Raw genomic sequence first — 15,919 nt, forward strand, 5'->3', positions numbered from 1 at the left:
GTGATTGTGATTTTTCTGAGAGATATCCAATTGATTGCACTGAAGAAGGAGGTTTTGTAGTTATTTGCAGAATAATTATACCACTCTGTAATAGTCTTCAAAAAGGAGTCTAACTGGAAGAGGATCATATCTTATTCATGGCTTTACAGTCTCTGAAATTTAATTTGAACTTGCCAAGTAGCTGTGCTTGCCAGGTAGCTTGCTAAATGTTGCAAAATGCACTTCTGTTTTCTTTTACTATTTTTTTAAATTATTTTTCATCTCTCCCTGTCAAAAATTTCCTCTATTTTGGCTATATCCCAGTACCATGAAAGTATATATAGACCATCTTTTCTTTTCCTTTTTTTCCAATTAAATTCTCATATCATCAGCTTATGACTGCTGCTGAAACTCTGTGTGCCAGAGGTGGAGCACAATGAAAGGCATATTTTTCTGGAAGAAAAAGAGCAAGACCACTATTTGTTGCTTAAATTCTCTATGTAGAGCTCTTCTAGAGTCCACTATACTGTGAATATAAGAGACTATGAAAATTTATTTTCATTATTTGTTCTTGATTGAAAAATGGTGTCCTTCATTCATTTTTGAATACCACAAGCTATTTATGATTTTTAAAGTTGGAATACTCAATATTGCAGTATACTCTGAAAATTGGGCTCTACCTTTAAACTTTTTAAAGGTATATTTAGCACAGAATGCAGCTGCCTGGGAATTAAAGGCTATTTCATGCAGATTACATTAACTGAATGTTGTTGATGTCCATTGGCCTGCAAGAGAAAACAACTGGCAGCCAGTGCTTGTCGAAGAGCTTAAGCTAGTTGCCATCTGGCAGAAATGAAGGGGAGCTGGTGAAAGTCATTCTCAATAAGCAGTTCCTGACATCAGAAATTTATTTCCTAGCTTAGTTCCATAGAGCCTGTAGCTGAAGATGTGCAAGGTACAGTTATGACATAGAATAATTATTCAGAATGGAATATGACCATGTCCTTGGTTGAGTGTTTGTCATCTATGACCCAGTAAATTTGTTTGCTTAATTACTCATGCAGTAATTTCAGTATTGCTGGTTTTATAAGTTTGGCAATGGATAGGAAAAATGTAGACATCTGCCAAAAAATTCCTAACTGCGGATATAACTTCAAATCATAGAATTATCACAGAATATAATGAATTGGAAGAGACCCATGAAGTCCAGCTGCTGGCCCAGCACAGAACAACCCAAAGAGTTGTACCCATGTACCTGAGAGCACCGACCAAAGATTTCTCAAGACCTATGAAGCCTGGTTGCTGTGACCACTTCCCTGAGCCTGTTCCAGTGTCCAACCACGCTCTGAGGGAAAAACCTTTTCTTGATATAGAACGCAAACTTCCCTGACCTTCATATCATTCCCTTGGATCTTGTCACTGGTTGCCTCACAGAAGAGATCAGTGCCTGTCATTTTGCTTTGTCTCATGAAGAAAGTGAAGATCTCAATGAGGTCTTGCCACAGTCTCCTCCTCTAGCCTGAACAAATCAAACGACCTCAGACACTCCTCATGTGGCTTCCTCTCAACGCTCTTCACTGCCTTTGCTGCCCTCATTTTCATACTCTCTAATAGCTTTACATCCTTATATTGTGTCACCCAAAACTTCACACAACATTCAAGGCAAGGCTGCCCCAGTGCAGAGCAGAGTGGGACAATTCCCTCCCTTGCCCAGGTGTCGATGCTGCCCCTGATACCCCTGGGACGTGGTTGGTCCTCCTGGCTGCCAGGGCACTGCTGGCTCAAATTCAACTAGTCAACAAGCAGGACCTCCAGGTCTCTTTCTCAGTGCTGCTGTGCAGCAGTGTTTTCTTATTCTGGATATACATCCAGGGTTGTCCCATCCCAGGTGCAGTGTTCTTGTTAAACTTCATATCGTTGGTGATTGCCCAGTCCTCTGGTCTGTCTGGGTTTTTTTCATAGGACACAGATGCCTTCAAGTGAGTCAACAGGTCCTCCCAATTTAGTGTCAGCAGCAAACACGCTGCCTTTTGAGTCCAGGTGTTTAGGATTCTCCTGGACCTGTTTGTACCTGCTGTGTGGTATTCACAGTTAGCATCTGGTAGGTTGAAGTCCCTCAAAAGGACAACAGAAGTTGATTTAGAGGTCTCCCTTAGTTAATTGAAGAGTAATTTTCCAGGGTCAACATCTTGACTGTGTCCCCTATAGTAGACCCCCATAACAACATCTGCTTTGTTTGTGTGTTCTTTAATCCTTACCAAAGGCTCTTAACATGCCATAATACCCTGGTTTTGGCCAGGACAGGGTTAAATTTTGGCAGTAGCTGGGAGGGGGCAGGGCTTAGTCCCAGGTGTTATTTTATAACATCTCACATCATTGCCAGGTGTGGGGGAAGGGATTTCTGCTTCTGAGGAGAAAGGTGGTCTTTCCACTCAGAAAAAAACGCTGTGATCAGATCAGATTGGGTTCTGCAGTAAATACTTTGCAAGAAAATCAGCCTCACTTTTGTATACTTTTGTAATTAATATTGTTGCTGTTACTGTTTGTTTTCTTATCTCATAGCTGTTGCCAGTAAATTGTTCTTATCTGAACCCATGATCTCTGCCTTTTGTCCCTGTAATTCTCCACCCCAGCCCAACACAGACCAAGAGGAGTGAAAGAGAGCAGCAGGGTTCTTTTGGGGAATCACAGTGGGGGGGGGGGCTGAATTTGGAAGTGCCATTCCTAAACCGGGACACATAACAAACAGCAAGCTCTGACACCCCTCTCCCCTGCCTCATCCCCCACCTCACTCACCCTGCCTGGCACTCCTGAGGAGTGTGCAACCCTCCATACTGGCACACAGACACAGGCCTGATCCCACCAGCTTTTGCTTGTGCCAAGGATGTCATATTTCATGGGCTGAGTCAAGGCTTCTAGGTCCTCATGGAGAAGACTGAAGGATCTCACTAATGCTAAAACTCTGGCATGCCTTCCCATTGCTTTTCACAGATGAACCTGATTTTGTCCCTTTCCCTCTTCCTGTGTAGTTTGAAATTTGAAATTGTACTGGTCAGCCCTTCTAACTCCTGCACATAAAACATTTTCCTCCTCTGAGAAGAGAGTCTTCTGACTGCCATTGAATAGCAATTGATCTGATGTTGTGTAGACCATAATATGATCAAAACCCCTAAAGCTCCTCTGATGACACTATCCTCAGAGCCATCTGTTGATCAGTTGGGTCTGCCTGCCTGAAAGGATTGAAGAAAGCACTAGATGTCCTTCTGATCCTTCAAACAATTGTGCTAAAGCCTGAAATCTCTTTCAGTTAGCCGTGGACTTCCCTTTGCTACCTCATTGCTGTGGCCATGAAGAGCAGCAGATAACAATCAGACTAGAGAGTTTACTAGTAATGTCCCAAGCTCTAGAGAGGCAGAAGGCTTCTCTATGAGTAAGGTCTGGTTGGCATATGGGGTCGTCTGATTCCCTCAGAGGGGTTCACCTATGAAAACCACCATTCTTTTTATTTGACAGAGGTGGTCATGATGCAGGGAGTAGGTTATTTTGCCCTCCAGTTCCAGAAGGACCTTAATCTGCATCTTAAGTTTTCAGTCCATTTAGTTCCCGGACCAGAAGAAGGACAGTAAATTTGCTAAGAGTGCATTTACTCAATTATGACATGCTATAGACATAAGGAATCCTTAGGTGATAGGAATAAGGTAAAAAATATAAATTTAAGAAGATATTTTTATGAGTGAAATTTATCCTGTCTAATTACAGTTTATTAGTATCTGACTTTTAAATTGCTACAGAAGTTTCTTTATTATGGGGTATTTTTGGTGTTTCATTATTGTTAACTGTTCTAACTTTAAGTATTGTACTTCCATACATACCAAATCTTGCCTTTCAGTGAAGGATGAGGAAGTAGGACTTTATGACTCCTAAAAATCTATCTGCTGAATCCTTTAATCATACTAAAATGTTGAGCACTGGGTAGGTGTCAAGAAAGCAGGAGAGGAGGGAAGATTGACATGGAAGTTTGATACACTCTTTGATTGCTCTCTAAAGATTTCCAGACACATGTGGTTTGGGGCATGGAGGAATTGTGACTATTTGTACTTTAATGAAATAAGTTGTCAAATTGATATGTTAAGTGTGAGGTACTGATCAAGAACATTATATAGTAATTTTGAACAACTATCAGAACTAATACAATCTATCAGACTAAATATTATATGTCTAGTCTCTCTGAATTCCTGTTAAAAGTTTCCATATTTGACCTGTGTTTAATAAAAAAATACAAAGTTTTGAGTAATTTCTTCACTTAGTTCAACTGTTTTGGTTTTTTTTTTTTTTTTTAATAAACGCCACATTCCATTTCTATCATGTCTTTTTTCGCAGCAAAGTTTTGTGGTGACCCTGGAGTACCTGCTCAAGGGAAAAGAGAAGGCAAAAGCTTCATCTATCAGTCAGAAGTCTCTTTCAGCTGCAACTCTCCTTTTATTTTGGTTGGCTCTAACACCAGGATTTGCCAAGCAGATGGAACATGGAGTGGTTCTTCTCCTCGATGCATAGGTATGATTATGTCCATGAACTGAAATTTCTTTTCATGCTTATTATTCTTCTTCTTGCTAAGTCAATCTAGAATTATCCCATTATTTTGCATTATCTTGGTGTTATTCTATACTCTCCAAGAATCAAATCACTTTATTTTTGTCTTTGTGATTGGCTTTATGATTGCATGTTACTGAGCAAGCTTAATTTTGTCATAGAATTGTGAATTTAATTAAAATACTGTAATTTGTTTTGTCTTCAATATATTGCAACTTTTTTAGAACCTACTCGCACAGCATGTGAAAATCCAGGAGTCCCAAGGCATGGGTCACAAAATAACACATTTGGCTATCAGGTAGAGTACACTTTTTAAAATTTACTTGCATAAATATTTCAATATTTTATACTACCTCAAAGTCTAGAAACATCTGATTAGAGGTTTAGAGACTGCTTCTGTAAGAGTTGTTTGCTGCTGTGTTGCTCTGTTTCCTTATTTCTTGCTGTAGGATTACACTAACCCTGTGTCCCTATCAGCAATGCACTACATGAAAAACTTGTGATCAAGTTCTGCTTGATTTCACTTTGAAGACTTTCAGTATCTCCCACCAATATAAGTTCTTCCTACAATTTATTAAATAGGCTTTTTTCTCCTCAAAAGTGTGTATACTGTGTGTCAAACTGCTAGTACAGACATACTATAAGAACCAGGCCTTTTTTCTGAGAGAAGATCTGTTTGGAGCCAGAAATGAATTACAGAGTCCCAGACTTGTTAGGAGAACTTCTAGTCCACTCCCCCTTCTCAAAATAGATTGGCTAGAACAGGTTTATGAGGGCTGTGTCCAGGTGGTTTTGAATATTTGCAGAGATGGAGACTCAACAGTGCCTCTGGGTATCCCTTGCCAAACTGATCACCCATACAGTGAAAATTAACACTTTTTTCTTAGTTTTAAAGAGAATTTAATATATTTCAATTTATAGCTATTTCTTCTTGTTGTGTCTCTGGGATCCACTGAAGAAAATCTGCTTCTTTTGCTTGTCCTGCCCCCAGGGGTTTTTTGTTTTGTGGGTTTGGTTTGGATTTTTTTTTTTTTGTGGTTTTTGGGTTTTTTTGTTTGTTTTTTTTTTTTTTTTTCAGGCTGGATAACCCCAGGCCTTTCAGCTACTCCTTGTATTTCAGATTATTCAGTCCCTTAATCAATTTTGTGGCCCATCACTGGACCCAGTATAGTATTGTCCTTGTTTCTCTTGCACTGATGAGCCAGCACTGGCCCCAGCTCTCACTTGTGACTCACTGGGGCTAGAGGAGAAGGAACACATTCCTTGACCTGTTTTCTCTGCCCTGCCTGATGCCTTCCTGGGGACGGTTTGTCACATTTTATACAAGGCTGTGTTGTGGCAAATCGTGCTTGCATATGTTTCTGTTGGAAAAAGAATTGAGAAACTGAAAATTATTTTGAACTGCCCATTTTCTGATTCACACAAAACACTTATGCCTGTGAGATGTTTCCATGAGTGAATGGTTTAGAGATGCAAAAATGTACCTTATAATTTGCTAGGAATCTTGTGAACAAAGAGAGAGCCCAAGCTATCCTGTGACATCTGTGTTTGATGTCAGGGCTAAAAGCTCCAGGCACATGAAGAGGGATGAACAGAAGAGTACCTAGCAGCTCCACAGCTGTATGAAGTCTCTGTCTAGTATGAGGAGAATAAAAAACTGCAGTTTGCTGGAAATGCAAGAAAGGGCTGGGTGAAATTTGAACAAATTTACAAAATTCAATTAGTTTTTAAAAGCAAATTGTTGCTAAAGACTTTTGAAAGTTTCATGGTCAAAAATTTCTTTGGTTTATCCTTTTCTTTGGTTCATCCTTGGTGGCCTTTATGCAGTACTCCTCTGGCTTGGTTTTTAACAATATTTGGCTTTTCAGATTGTGCTACATCACAATCATATGCGAGTGATAATAAAATTGTCTAAGTTTTCTCTAGGAACTGAAAGTGCTGCTTTGTGCCAAGATAGGATACGTAGGGGCAGACCTTAGACTAACTTAGTTCGGTTATAATACAATATTAACCTAGGGGACAACTCTTTATTCAACTATGTATCAAAGAAATAATTTATTAATCATTTTGTATGATTTTATTATCACATTTTCATATATTAGTGAGCTTTCATTGAAGATGGTAAGGCAGTCTCTCATTTGCGCTGTAGTTGTGAGTAAAATATCACTCCTAGCTAGCATGGAACTGTAAAAATATCAAGCAAAATGTCAATTAACAAATCATTCGTATAATAAGTGTAAATTCTGGCAGAGTTTACATCTCTGTAAATTCTAAGAAAAAAAATTAAAAATTGTAAACAATTATAAGGTTAGTTCCCAGTATTTAAGGTGTATGTGCTATAGTCTCCTTACCCAGCTAGCAGCTTATTCTCATGTTCACACAGTGAATTTGATTTTATGTAGTAACTAAATGTGCAACTTCTGGTTACTCTAAGTATGACTGCTTAGTTGATACATAACTGGGTAGAAGTATCAGTCACACAGATGAAGCTGAACTTAGCTCTTGATTGGGTTGAAACAATTGTGAAAATGATTGATTCTAGACAAGATATTGTCTGTAGATCCCAGAAAGAAATTTCGCATTATCATATATTGTATAATGTTATGACTCCTTAAAAACCACAAAAATATTGTTAATTAATGTATATTATGCTATAATTATCTTCCTGTGTGAATGGGATTATAGGGATTTTTTCTTCTATCCATAGCAGGAAGGTAAAGAATAATTATAAATTGTTACAAAATACAGATGCGGGTTTTTTGTTTTGTTTTATTTGGGATTTGTTTGTTTTGTTTTAACTCTCTTAAATACTTTATATTTAAACTAATATTAGTCGGGTAACTTAATTGAGTTAACTGTCAAAGTTTAAATTTATTTCTCTGTCTCATAAAAAATACCAATCTGTAGCCTTACCCTTAGAATTCAAGTTCTCATATGTGGAATACTGTTTTAAGTACTTTTCATCAAATGGCACTACTTCTTCTTTTATCTGACAAAAATCACTCACTGACACTTGCTTTTCACAACGCTGATGTCAAGTTATGAGCTTCCACAGCACCATTGCTTTGTTCCTGTTTTTCCCCTACTCTTGATTATCTGTTTTCCTGTCTCATTGATTGGACTGAGAGTTCAGGCAAACACCAGATAATTCTAGGCTTGACTAAAAGGTGTGTCTAAACCTGACCTCCTGGAACCTACAATCTACACAAACAAAAGCACCAGTCAGATTTGAGTGATGTTTCAACTATTAAAAAAGAGCTTTGTAGAAAATGAGGCAACAGAATACTGCAGGGACTTTATTGTTCAGCACTGAATTTTTCAGGCATAAGCAGTTTCCTATGTGTTCAAATAACATCAAAATACCAGTTTAGTTCTACTTGGATATCTGGCATGGCATGGACATGAGTAGCATCATCTGCTTTAATTGTTATGAATACCTATGTCTAGGATGCTTACCTTTCATCTGAGCCATTTTTATTTGACAGATCTACCTTAGCAGTGTGTTACAATGGAGACAAAATAACTTTAGAACTTAGTGAATACTGACTTCATCTGTAATCTGGAAAATAAATCACTCCTTGGAAAGCAACTGTAGAGTTTGAAATACTTCTTCAGCAGTATTGCTAGAAACAGAAAAGTGCTTATAGCACTTTCACCATAAGCTATTATAACACAAGGTACTACTCAATTGAAGAAATAGTTTAGAACTGCTTAGATCACTCAGTCATATATATAAGATTTACTACTTCTCATACTTTTCCAACATGTTTTTTAGAAACTCAGCTATCTTCCCTTATATTGAGGCCTAAACTGAGCCAAAGAGCAGTCTTAATTTAAAAAGGAAAATGGACACAATGCAGTAGTGATAGCCCTCTGCTAGCTCTTGGGTTCTATTTTATGAAACTCTGTATCAAACTTGATCTTCAGATGTTGAGCAGTCTTACAAATAATCTCCTTCTGTGAATGTAATGCTTATAAAAGCTTCAGTGTTGATTAAATTCTAAGATGAAGTTCCAAGAGAAGTGCTCTACTACTGCAATATAGCTCTCTCCATTAGCACAGTTGGCACCACCACTGCATCAATGAAAATATAATTTAAGCCATATCAGACACCATGTATTTTCCTGCTTCTCATTGTCCTGAGGTCTCTGTTGTCAGTGTGTTAGTGTCACAATATGGAGTGCTTCGCTGGCACAAATATGATTTTTCTTTTTTCTTTTTGCTTTTTTTTTTTTGTGTCTCTGTTATCCATGTTTCACCTGAGGTTATTTGTAATGTTTCTAACACACTTTTACACCACTCACACTACAGCTCATTATTATATACATATATTTCAATGTATACTATAAGGTACATTTCACCTATGTTAAATAGTTGTTCTTTTTTACCTCTAAAGTCTGATCCTGTCTAGGCCTCTGTTTTTAAGGGTGAGTTGTTCACAGCAACAGGATCTCCAGTGCTAAGACTGTGTTGCATCTTTTGTCACAGTCACACTGTAGTCATCCTCAGAGTATCCTGCTGTCTGCATTTCTCAAGGGCTCTGCTGTTGTTCCAGTACCAGGCCTATATTTCTCTGTACTGCATCACATCAGTGGGAAATAGCTCATTCTGCACGTGTTAGATTCTTTTTTTTTCTGCTATGGATATAATCTGTGGTTGTGCCATACAAGGATGCATAAAACCTGATCAAAGCTACCTGAACATAGGAAATTTAAATTTTACAGCTAAAACAAGTTTAGAAACAAAACAAAACAAAACTGAAACAAATACAAAACTCCAGGCCACTCAAAACTCTTTCAGACAAAGGAAGCCTGTCAAGCTTCTGCCCAGCAGTCTTGCAAACTCAAAACCCTGTTATAAGGACAATGATGTGTTAGTGGGTTACCAAACTACAGATTTAGTGAAGACTTAATGAGGCATGTTTTCATTAACTAAAAATGTGATAAATAACTGAAGATAAATAACTGGCATTACCTTAGCTTCTCAATTCTTCAGCACAAATTACTGGGGATAAAGAAATTTATTAGAGTATCTTCATGTTCTTTGGTGGACTGAAATCTAAGAAAAAACTTGACTGTAGAGTAATTCATGAGAGTTAGAAGTATCTTCCAATCTTACAAAAAATATAAGAAATATGAAGGATAATAACTAATTATTTTGATAATTGTTATACATTATTTTCATCTTATGTGGTGAAAAAAATTATCCAGAGTACTTTATATATGGAATGAGGTTGATGTTTATTCATTTTCTTCTCAGATTTATGAATTTTCTTCTCAGATTTTCCTGTTAGAGAATAACAAATATTCACTCTTTAGGCTTTAACAAAAAAAAAAAAAAAGAAAAATAAAAAAGTTAATTATGATGCTAATTTTGGGACTATCCAAGCTATAACTGACACTATAGAAAAGGCAGCTGTGGAACGGACCTAAAATACTATTTTTTTTTATTGGATGCAAAAACCGTGGTCCAGAGTAACTAATGCTTTTACTTGAGCTACAGAATCAAACTTAGGGAAATCTCAGGAAGAATTTTTTCAGCATAGAATACTGTATTTTAGCGCCATCTGGTGCCTCTGATGCAAGAATATTGCAAAGTAAACCATGAAACTTTAAAAAATTACTTTTATTTCTTTAATAATTAATATACATATCCTATATATTTTATAGGATATTTATTACACGTTGATTTTATTATTTTCATTTATTTGTAGTCTTGAACAGCATGGCAGCACTTAAACATCTTCATCCCTTGGGCAGCTGCTGCATTTTTGATGCTGCTTTGGTGCTTACATATATAAAGGTTGTGTTTCTTGTGAAACCATAAAATCATGGCATGGTTTGGGTGAAAGGGACCTTCAAGATAATCTAGTTTCACCCCTCCTGCCATGGATAGGGACACTTTCCAGTAGACCAGGTTGCTCAGAGCCCCATCCAGCCTGGCCTTGAACACAGCCAGGTATGAGGCATCAACAATTTCTCTGAGCAACTTGTCCTAGTCTCTCACCGCCCTCACAACAAGGAGTTCCTCCTAGTACCTAGTCTAAACCTACTCTTTCCTGAATCTGCTCTCTCTTGTCCTATCACTACATGTGTCTGTAAACAGTCCTGCTCCAGGTTTCTTGTAGGCTCCCTTCAGATACTGGAAGGCCACAGTTAGGTCAGAATGAACCCTTCTTTTTTCCAGGCTAAAAAAACACGTCCCTCTCAGCCTTTTCTCAGAGGAGAATCCCTCAGAACATTCTGGTGGCCCTCCTGTGGATTTCCTCCAACAAGTCTGTGGTTTTATGCTGAGACACTCAAAGTGGGACGCAGGACTCTGGGTGAGGTCTCATCAGAACAGAGTAGAGGACAAAATCACTTCCCTCAAACTGCTGCCCTACTCTGCTTTTGGTACCTCCCTGGATTGAACTGGTTTTTGGGCTGCAAGGGCACATTGCTGTCTCATGTCCAGCCTCTCAGCCACCAGCTCCTCCAAGTCCTTCTCAGCAGGGCTGCTCTCGATCTCTTCATATCCCAGCGCACCCCTACTATAAGGTGTAGTGCAGCACATAGATCTTGGTCTTACTAAACTTCACGATGTTCTCATGGGCCACTTCTCAAGCTTTTTCAAGTCCCTCTGGATGGATCTCATCCTTCAGGTGTATCACACACACCACTCAGCTTGGTGTCATTTGTGAATTTGCTGCGGGTGCACTCAATCCCTTCACCTGTGTTGTTAAGGAAGATATTAAATATCTGGTAAATAACACAGGTTCCAATACAGAGCCCTGAGTGATACCATGTGTCATTGATGTTCACTGGGATTCTGAGACATTGACCACTACCCTCTGGATGTGACTGTCCCATTACTTTCTTATCCATCTAACAATCCACTGATCTAATCAATCTTTGTCCGATTTAGAGAGAAGGATGTTTGGGGGGATTCTTGAGAAAGACTTTACAGAAGTCCAGAAAAATGATATCTGCAGTGCTTCCCTTGTCCACTGATGTGGACATATGAGCACATCTTTCTTAAGGCTAGCACTTTTCAAAAGTAATATATTGATGGTGATTGTTTTAACTAAGATCTTTGTTGGAGATTTTTTGAGAAATGGCTTAGAAGGCAGCTGTGAGGAGTAAAATTCTCACAGCCGGTTTCTGTAAACAGCAGAAGTTCTCAGGTTGTTTTTAATTACAAGTAAAAGTGACAAACATGAAGACCTTGAGAACCTTGCATACCAGAGTTCTCAGGCAGCTTTCTCATAACAAGTAGATATTCTATCTTTGGCTGTTTTGGGAAAGCAAAAATAATTTTGAGAACTCAAATCTTGGTATTGGAAACATAAGGAGGGGTTGGTGTGTTATCTCTGACCTATTGTGAGCTCGGGTTTGCAATATGCATGAACTTAATTAACACGGTTATAAAAAGTGATTGATTGAGTGAATAAACGGAGTCAGATGCTGAACAAGGAAGTTGGGTCTCTCCCTCCATCTTCAATAGATCTTTACCATGAAATAAAAAAAAAAGAGTCTTCTATAGCTACTTGTTGCAATTTCTAAAACTTGTAGTACTTTACTACTTTGTGCTTAATCATGCAAGTGATTTAGTGTATTTCCTTCAAAATCTTTTACAAGTAATTACATAGTCCAGTGAACACAGAAAAGAGCAAAATAAAGGGAGATGAATTTTAAATAACATCCTGTGTTGATGAGCTACTATCTCTAGTTCATGGGTTATTATTAAATTTCATTCTGATGAGAAACTTGAGCTGAAATGGAATAGTACTATAAAGTTTCAAATGAATACTTGTAGCAGTGAAATGCTGTTTCCCAGTAATAAACTATCAAGAAATAATCCACATCTTACCTTTGAGCATCAATCTGAATCAAGTGTTATGCATTTAAGCAAAATAATTAAAAAATCATACCCAAACCAGAACTATAAATGTGCTGTCACAGTTAATTTAACGTTTTCAACTTCTTGTTTAAACATGAGTTGGTAAATATATTAATACAGGGCACTGCAGAACAGTAGATATGATCTATGCACCTTAATATTTTAGTTAAGCACTCACACTATGTAATACAATACTCTCTGAATGATGCACTTCTAATCTAATTTCCTCGCTTTTGATGGAAACTAAGAATTATTTGCATTTTCATCAATTTCACCATGACTGGACATGCTGAACAAGTTATTCCATTTTATGTTTGTGCAGAAACTGTAAGAATTCTATTTTCTTTTTTATGCAACACATAACCATAATAAGGATAATAATTAAAAGCTAGTCTCAGATGAATTGCTATTGTAAATTTTAATGCACTTGTGTTCCAGTTTCTATTATCAAAGTGGTATGAAGAGCTGTTATTCTTTACCTCCTCTCATCAAAAAAAAAAAAATTAAAATATCATAGGAACATTCTGAAGCATGAGACAGTGTTGTTGACCAGCCCCTATATATTTCTCATTATAATCTATGAATATATGCAGCATTCCCCAAAGGGGGATCCAGTTCAGCAAAAGACCAACAGAATCTAATACTCATTTCAGTTCTGTGACTTCCCTTGTTTGTGGCAATTTTGCCCAACTGGCTCAGCTTTGGCCCAGAGTAGGGAAGGCACCAAAATCTTTATTTCCAAACTCACAGTTCATCAACTCTTCCAGGCCCAAAGCAACATACTAGAGAGGCCACAGATGATGAGGATTCGATTTTCTTCTATGGTGGATTTAATTTTGGGGGGAGAGTAATTCTACTGAGAATGAAGCAGTTTTTTATTTCATATCAAATTGTTCTGTGAAATTAATTTACTTTCCAGAGAAAGGGAATCACAACTTATCAAGTCTGTATTATGTGAAGGAGTGATCAAATTTAGGAAAAAAATCCCAGCTTGATAGTTGCTCATAACAATATTATTGTGTTTTCTGCTTTTCAACAGGTGGGAAATGTTGTTCAATTTCAGTGTAAAAAAGGGCACCTTCTCCATGGTTCAACAACAAGAACTTGCCTTCCTGATCTTACATGGAGTGGCATCCAGCCAGAATGTATACGTAAGAAATTATTAATTTTCTTCTTTCCTCAGTTTTTTAATCTAGATTATTAAGCTGCAGTAACATTGTTAAAAAGGTAATATATATGCATTTATTAACTGAAAGTTGACAGCAATCTGCATTACTAGCTTACAGCAGCTAGAAATATGATTCTGAGGGATTTTTTGTATAATAACAATGTAACTTTAAAAAAAAAAAAGACAGATAAAATAGGCAGATCTTCATCCAAAGTCAATTTCCATCAAGAGGGTGTAACCCTTCCAACTCAGAGAGGAGGTGGTGAGGACATATCAGATGGCCCTATTCTAAAATACACAGGAAAGCATATAATTAAAATCAGTTCTAGTAAAGAGTTTGAACTGTTTCCCAGCCAAAGAGTCACAGTATTTTAAGATGGGGAAAAAAGTATTTGCAATTGGAAATTTTTGAATCTGAAATAGAGACTATCTTCTTTGAATATAGACAGCAGCACTTCATTTCATAGATATTTTACACTTTGGTAAATAATGATAATTTACTGAAGATGCAAGATCATGGTTAATCTTTCTAGTTCAGCTAGTCAACTGTATTTTCTGGAAATAGTCTTACTTTGTAAGGTCTGACCCTATAGAATGACCCAGTGAATGGAGAACATATCCACAGAAGGAAACAGCATTATTATTATTTCAGCTGGTGCTAGCATTAATCTTAAGCAAGCAGCAAATCAGTAGCTCAGTGTGGAGGGTGAACTCCTCTCTTGGAGGTATGCTGTCTTTGAGATAACACATAAATCCCATATTCTGGTGATTGTTAAATATATAAGACTCTTCATATGACATTAGAAATGGTAACTTAATTTTTCTGATATTTACAACTCACCTTAAATTTCTCCTTGACCTTTCATAGTGTTTTCCAATTGACCATTTACTTAACTGTTATGCAATGCTACATAGATATTATAAGTGGTGTAAGTCACAAGCTATGATTGTTTTAAGTCTGGTATGGTGTGTGCTGTTTCTGTTCTCATATGCAGACAATTTTGTTCATGCAAGTCAGTCTGTTCTTGGTCCCTTGGAATTAAAAGGTCCATGTTTAAGGGTGTATTTACTGACTTGTAGTGATATTTTATAGACTATATAGTAATTTAGAATGTGAATTAAAATATATTAATATGTAATTTCTATTGATTTTTTACTTTGCTAATAAACTGTCAGAATGGGCATATATTATCTTTTCAGAAATATTTTCACCATTTTGACAGAAGGATATTTTATATCTTCTTTGTAGCTCACAGCTGTAAACAACCAGAAACACCAAGTCATGCTAATGTTGCAGGAATGGATCTTCCCTCACTTGGTTATACCTTGATTTACACTTGTCAGCCAGGCTTCTTCTTGGCAGGAGGATCAGAGCACAGAGCCTGTAGGTCTGATGGCACATGGACTGGGAAGGTTCCAGTTTGTGAAGGTAAGCTCTTCTGTTTCCTACTGCATCTGCCATCTGTCATATTTCAGAGCTTTTCTTTACTTGCAGTTGGCACATGCATACCAGCAATTTGACTAGGCCCAGTCAGCAAGTTTTAGAGAAAGGCAGGTCCAGCTTGATGAACCAAATCTTCTTCTGTAACAAAGTGAGCTGCTTAGTGGTCACTCAGTACCTGGCACTGGTGAGACCACACCTCGAACAGTGTGTGCAGTTTTGGACCCCTCACTCTGAGAAATACATTGAGGTACTGGGCTGTTCCCAAAGAAGAGGGATGCTGAGTGGAGACCTTATTGCTTTTTATAAGTACCTGAAAACAGGTTGTAGCAGGGTGAATGTTGGTCTCTTCTTCAAATTATGAGAGGAAATGGCCTAAAGCTGTGACAGAGGCTTAGGTTGGACATTATGAGAAATTTTTAGAAAAATTTCGGAAGAGTTGACAAGCATTGGAGCAGGCTGCCCAGGAAAATGGTGGAGGTGGATGTGTAGATGTGGCATTTAGAGCCATAATGTTGTGGAGACCTTGGCAATGTTAGGTTAGCTATTGGACTCTAAGATCGTAGAGGTCTTTTCCAACCTAAATGTTTGGATGGTTTTGTAGCAATTTTTGAAAAAGATGCCTAAAGTCCAAGATGTCCAAATCACTGTGTGAAATGAATACGAAGAGTTACTTATTATTTTATATTTTTATTTAAGGAACTGTATACTACTAGAAAATAAAATGTATCTACTTTGTCCTTGCAGTTCCCCACCTTTGTTTCTAATTTTTACTACCTACTTTTTCAAGGTAGGACATGGAAAGCATCATAGCCAAATCATGGTGAGCAAGGTGGTTTTCATGTGAGATAAGGAATATACTC

The 15,919-nt window shown here is 37.5% G+C and overlaps 1 protein-coding gene across 5 annotated transcripts in view; it reads left to right on the forward strand.

Moving 5' to 3' along the window:
* CSMD3 (CUB and Sushi multiple domains 3) overlaps window positions 1–15,919 on the forward strand; it is a 593,532-nt gene that overhangs the window by 561,854 nt on the left and 15,759 nt on the right. For all 5 annotated transcript variants that reach the window (XM_064706591.1, XM_064706593.1, XM_064706594.1 and 2 more), the window contains 4 exons: window positions 4,360–4,533; window positions 4,794–4,867; window positions 13,487–13,598; window positions 14,865–15,044. In XM_064706591.1, coding sequence (XP_064562661.1) covers window positions 4,360–4,533; window positions 4,794–4,867; window positions 13,487–13,598; window positions 14,865–15,044 — 540 coding nt within the window. The remainder of the gene's footprint in view (window positions 1–4,359; window positions 4,534–4,793; window positions 4,868–13,486; window positions 13,599–14,864; window positions 15,045–15,919) is intronic.

The sequence above is a fragment of the Zonotrichia leucophrys genome, chromosome 2 (assembly GCF_028769735.1).
Source record: "Zonotrichia leucophrys gambelii isolate GWCS_2022_RI chromosome 2, RI_Zleu_2.0, whole genome shotgun sequence".
Lineage (NCBI taxonomy): Eukaryota > Metazoa > Chordata > Aves > Passeriformes > Passerellidae > Zonotrichia > Zonotrichia leucophrys.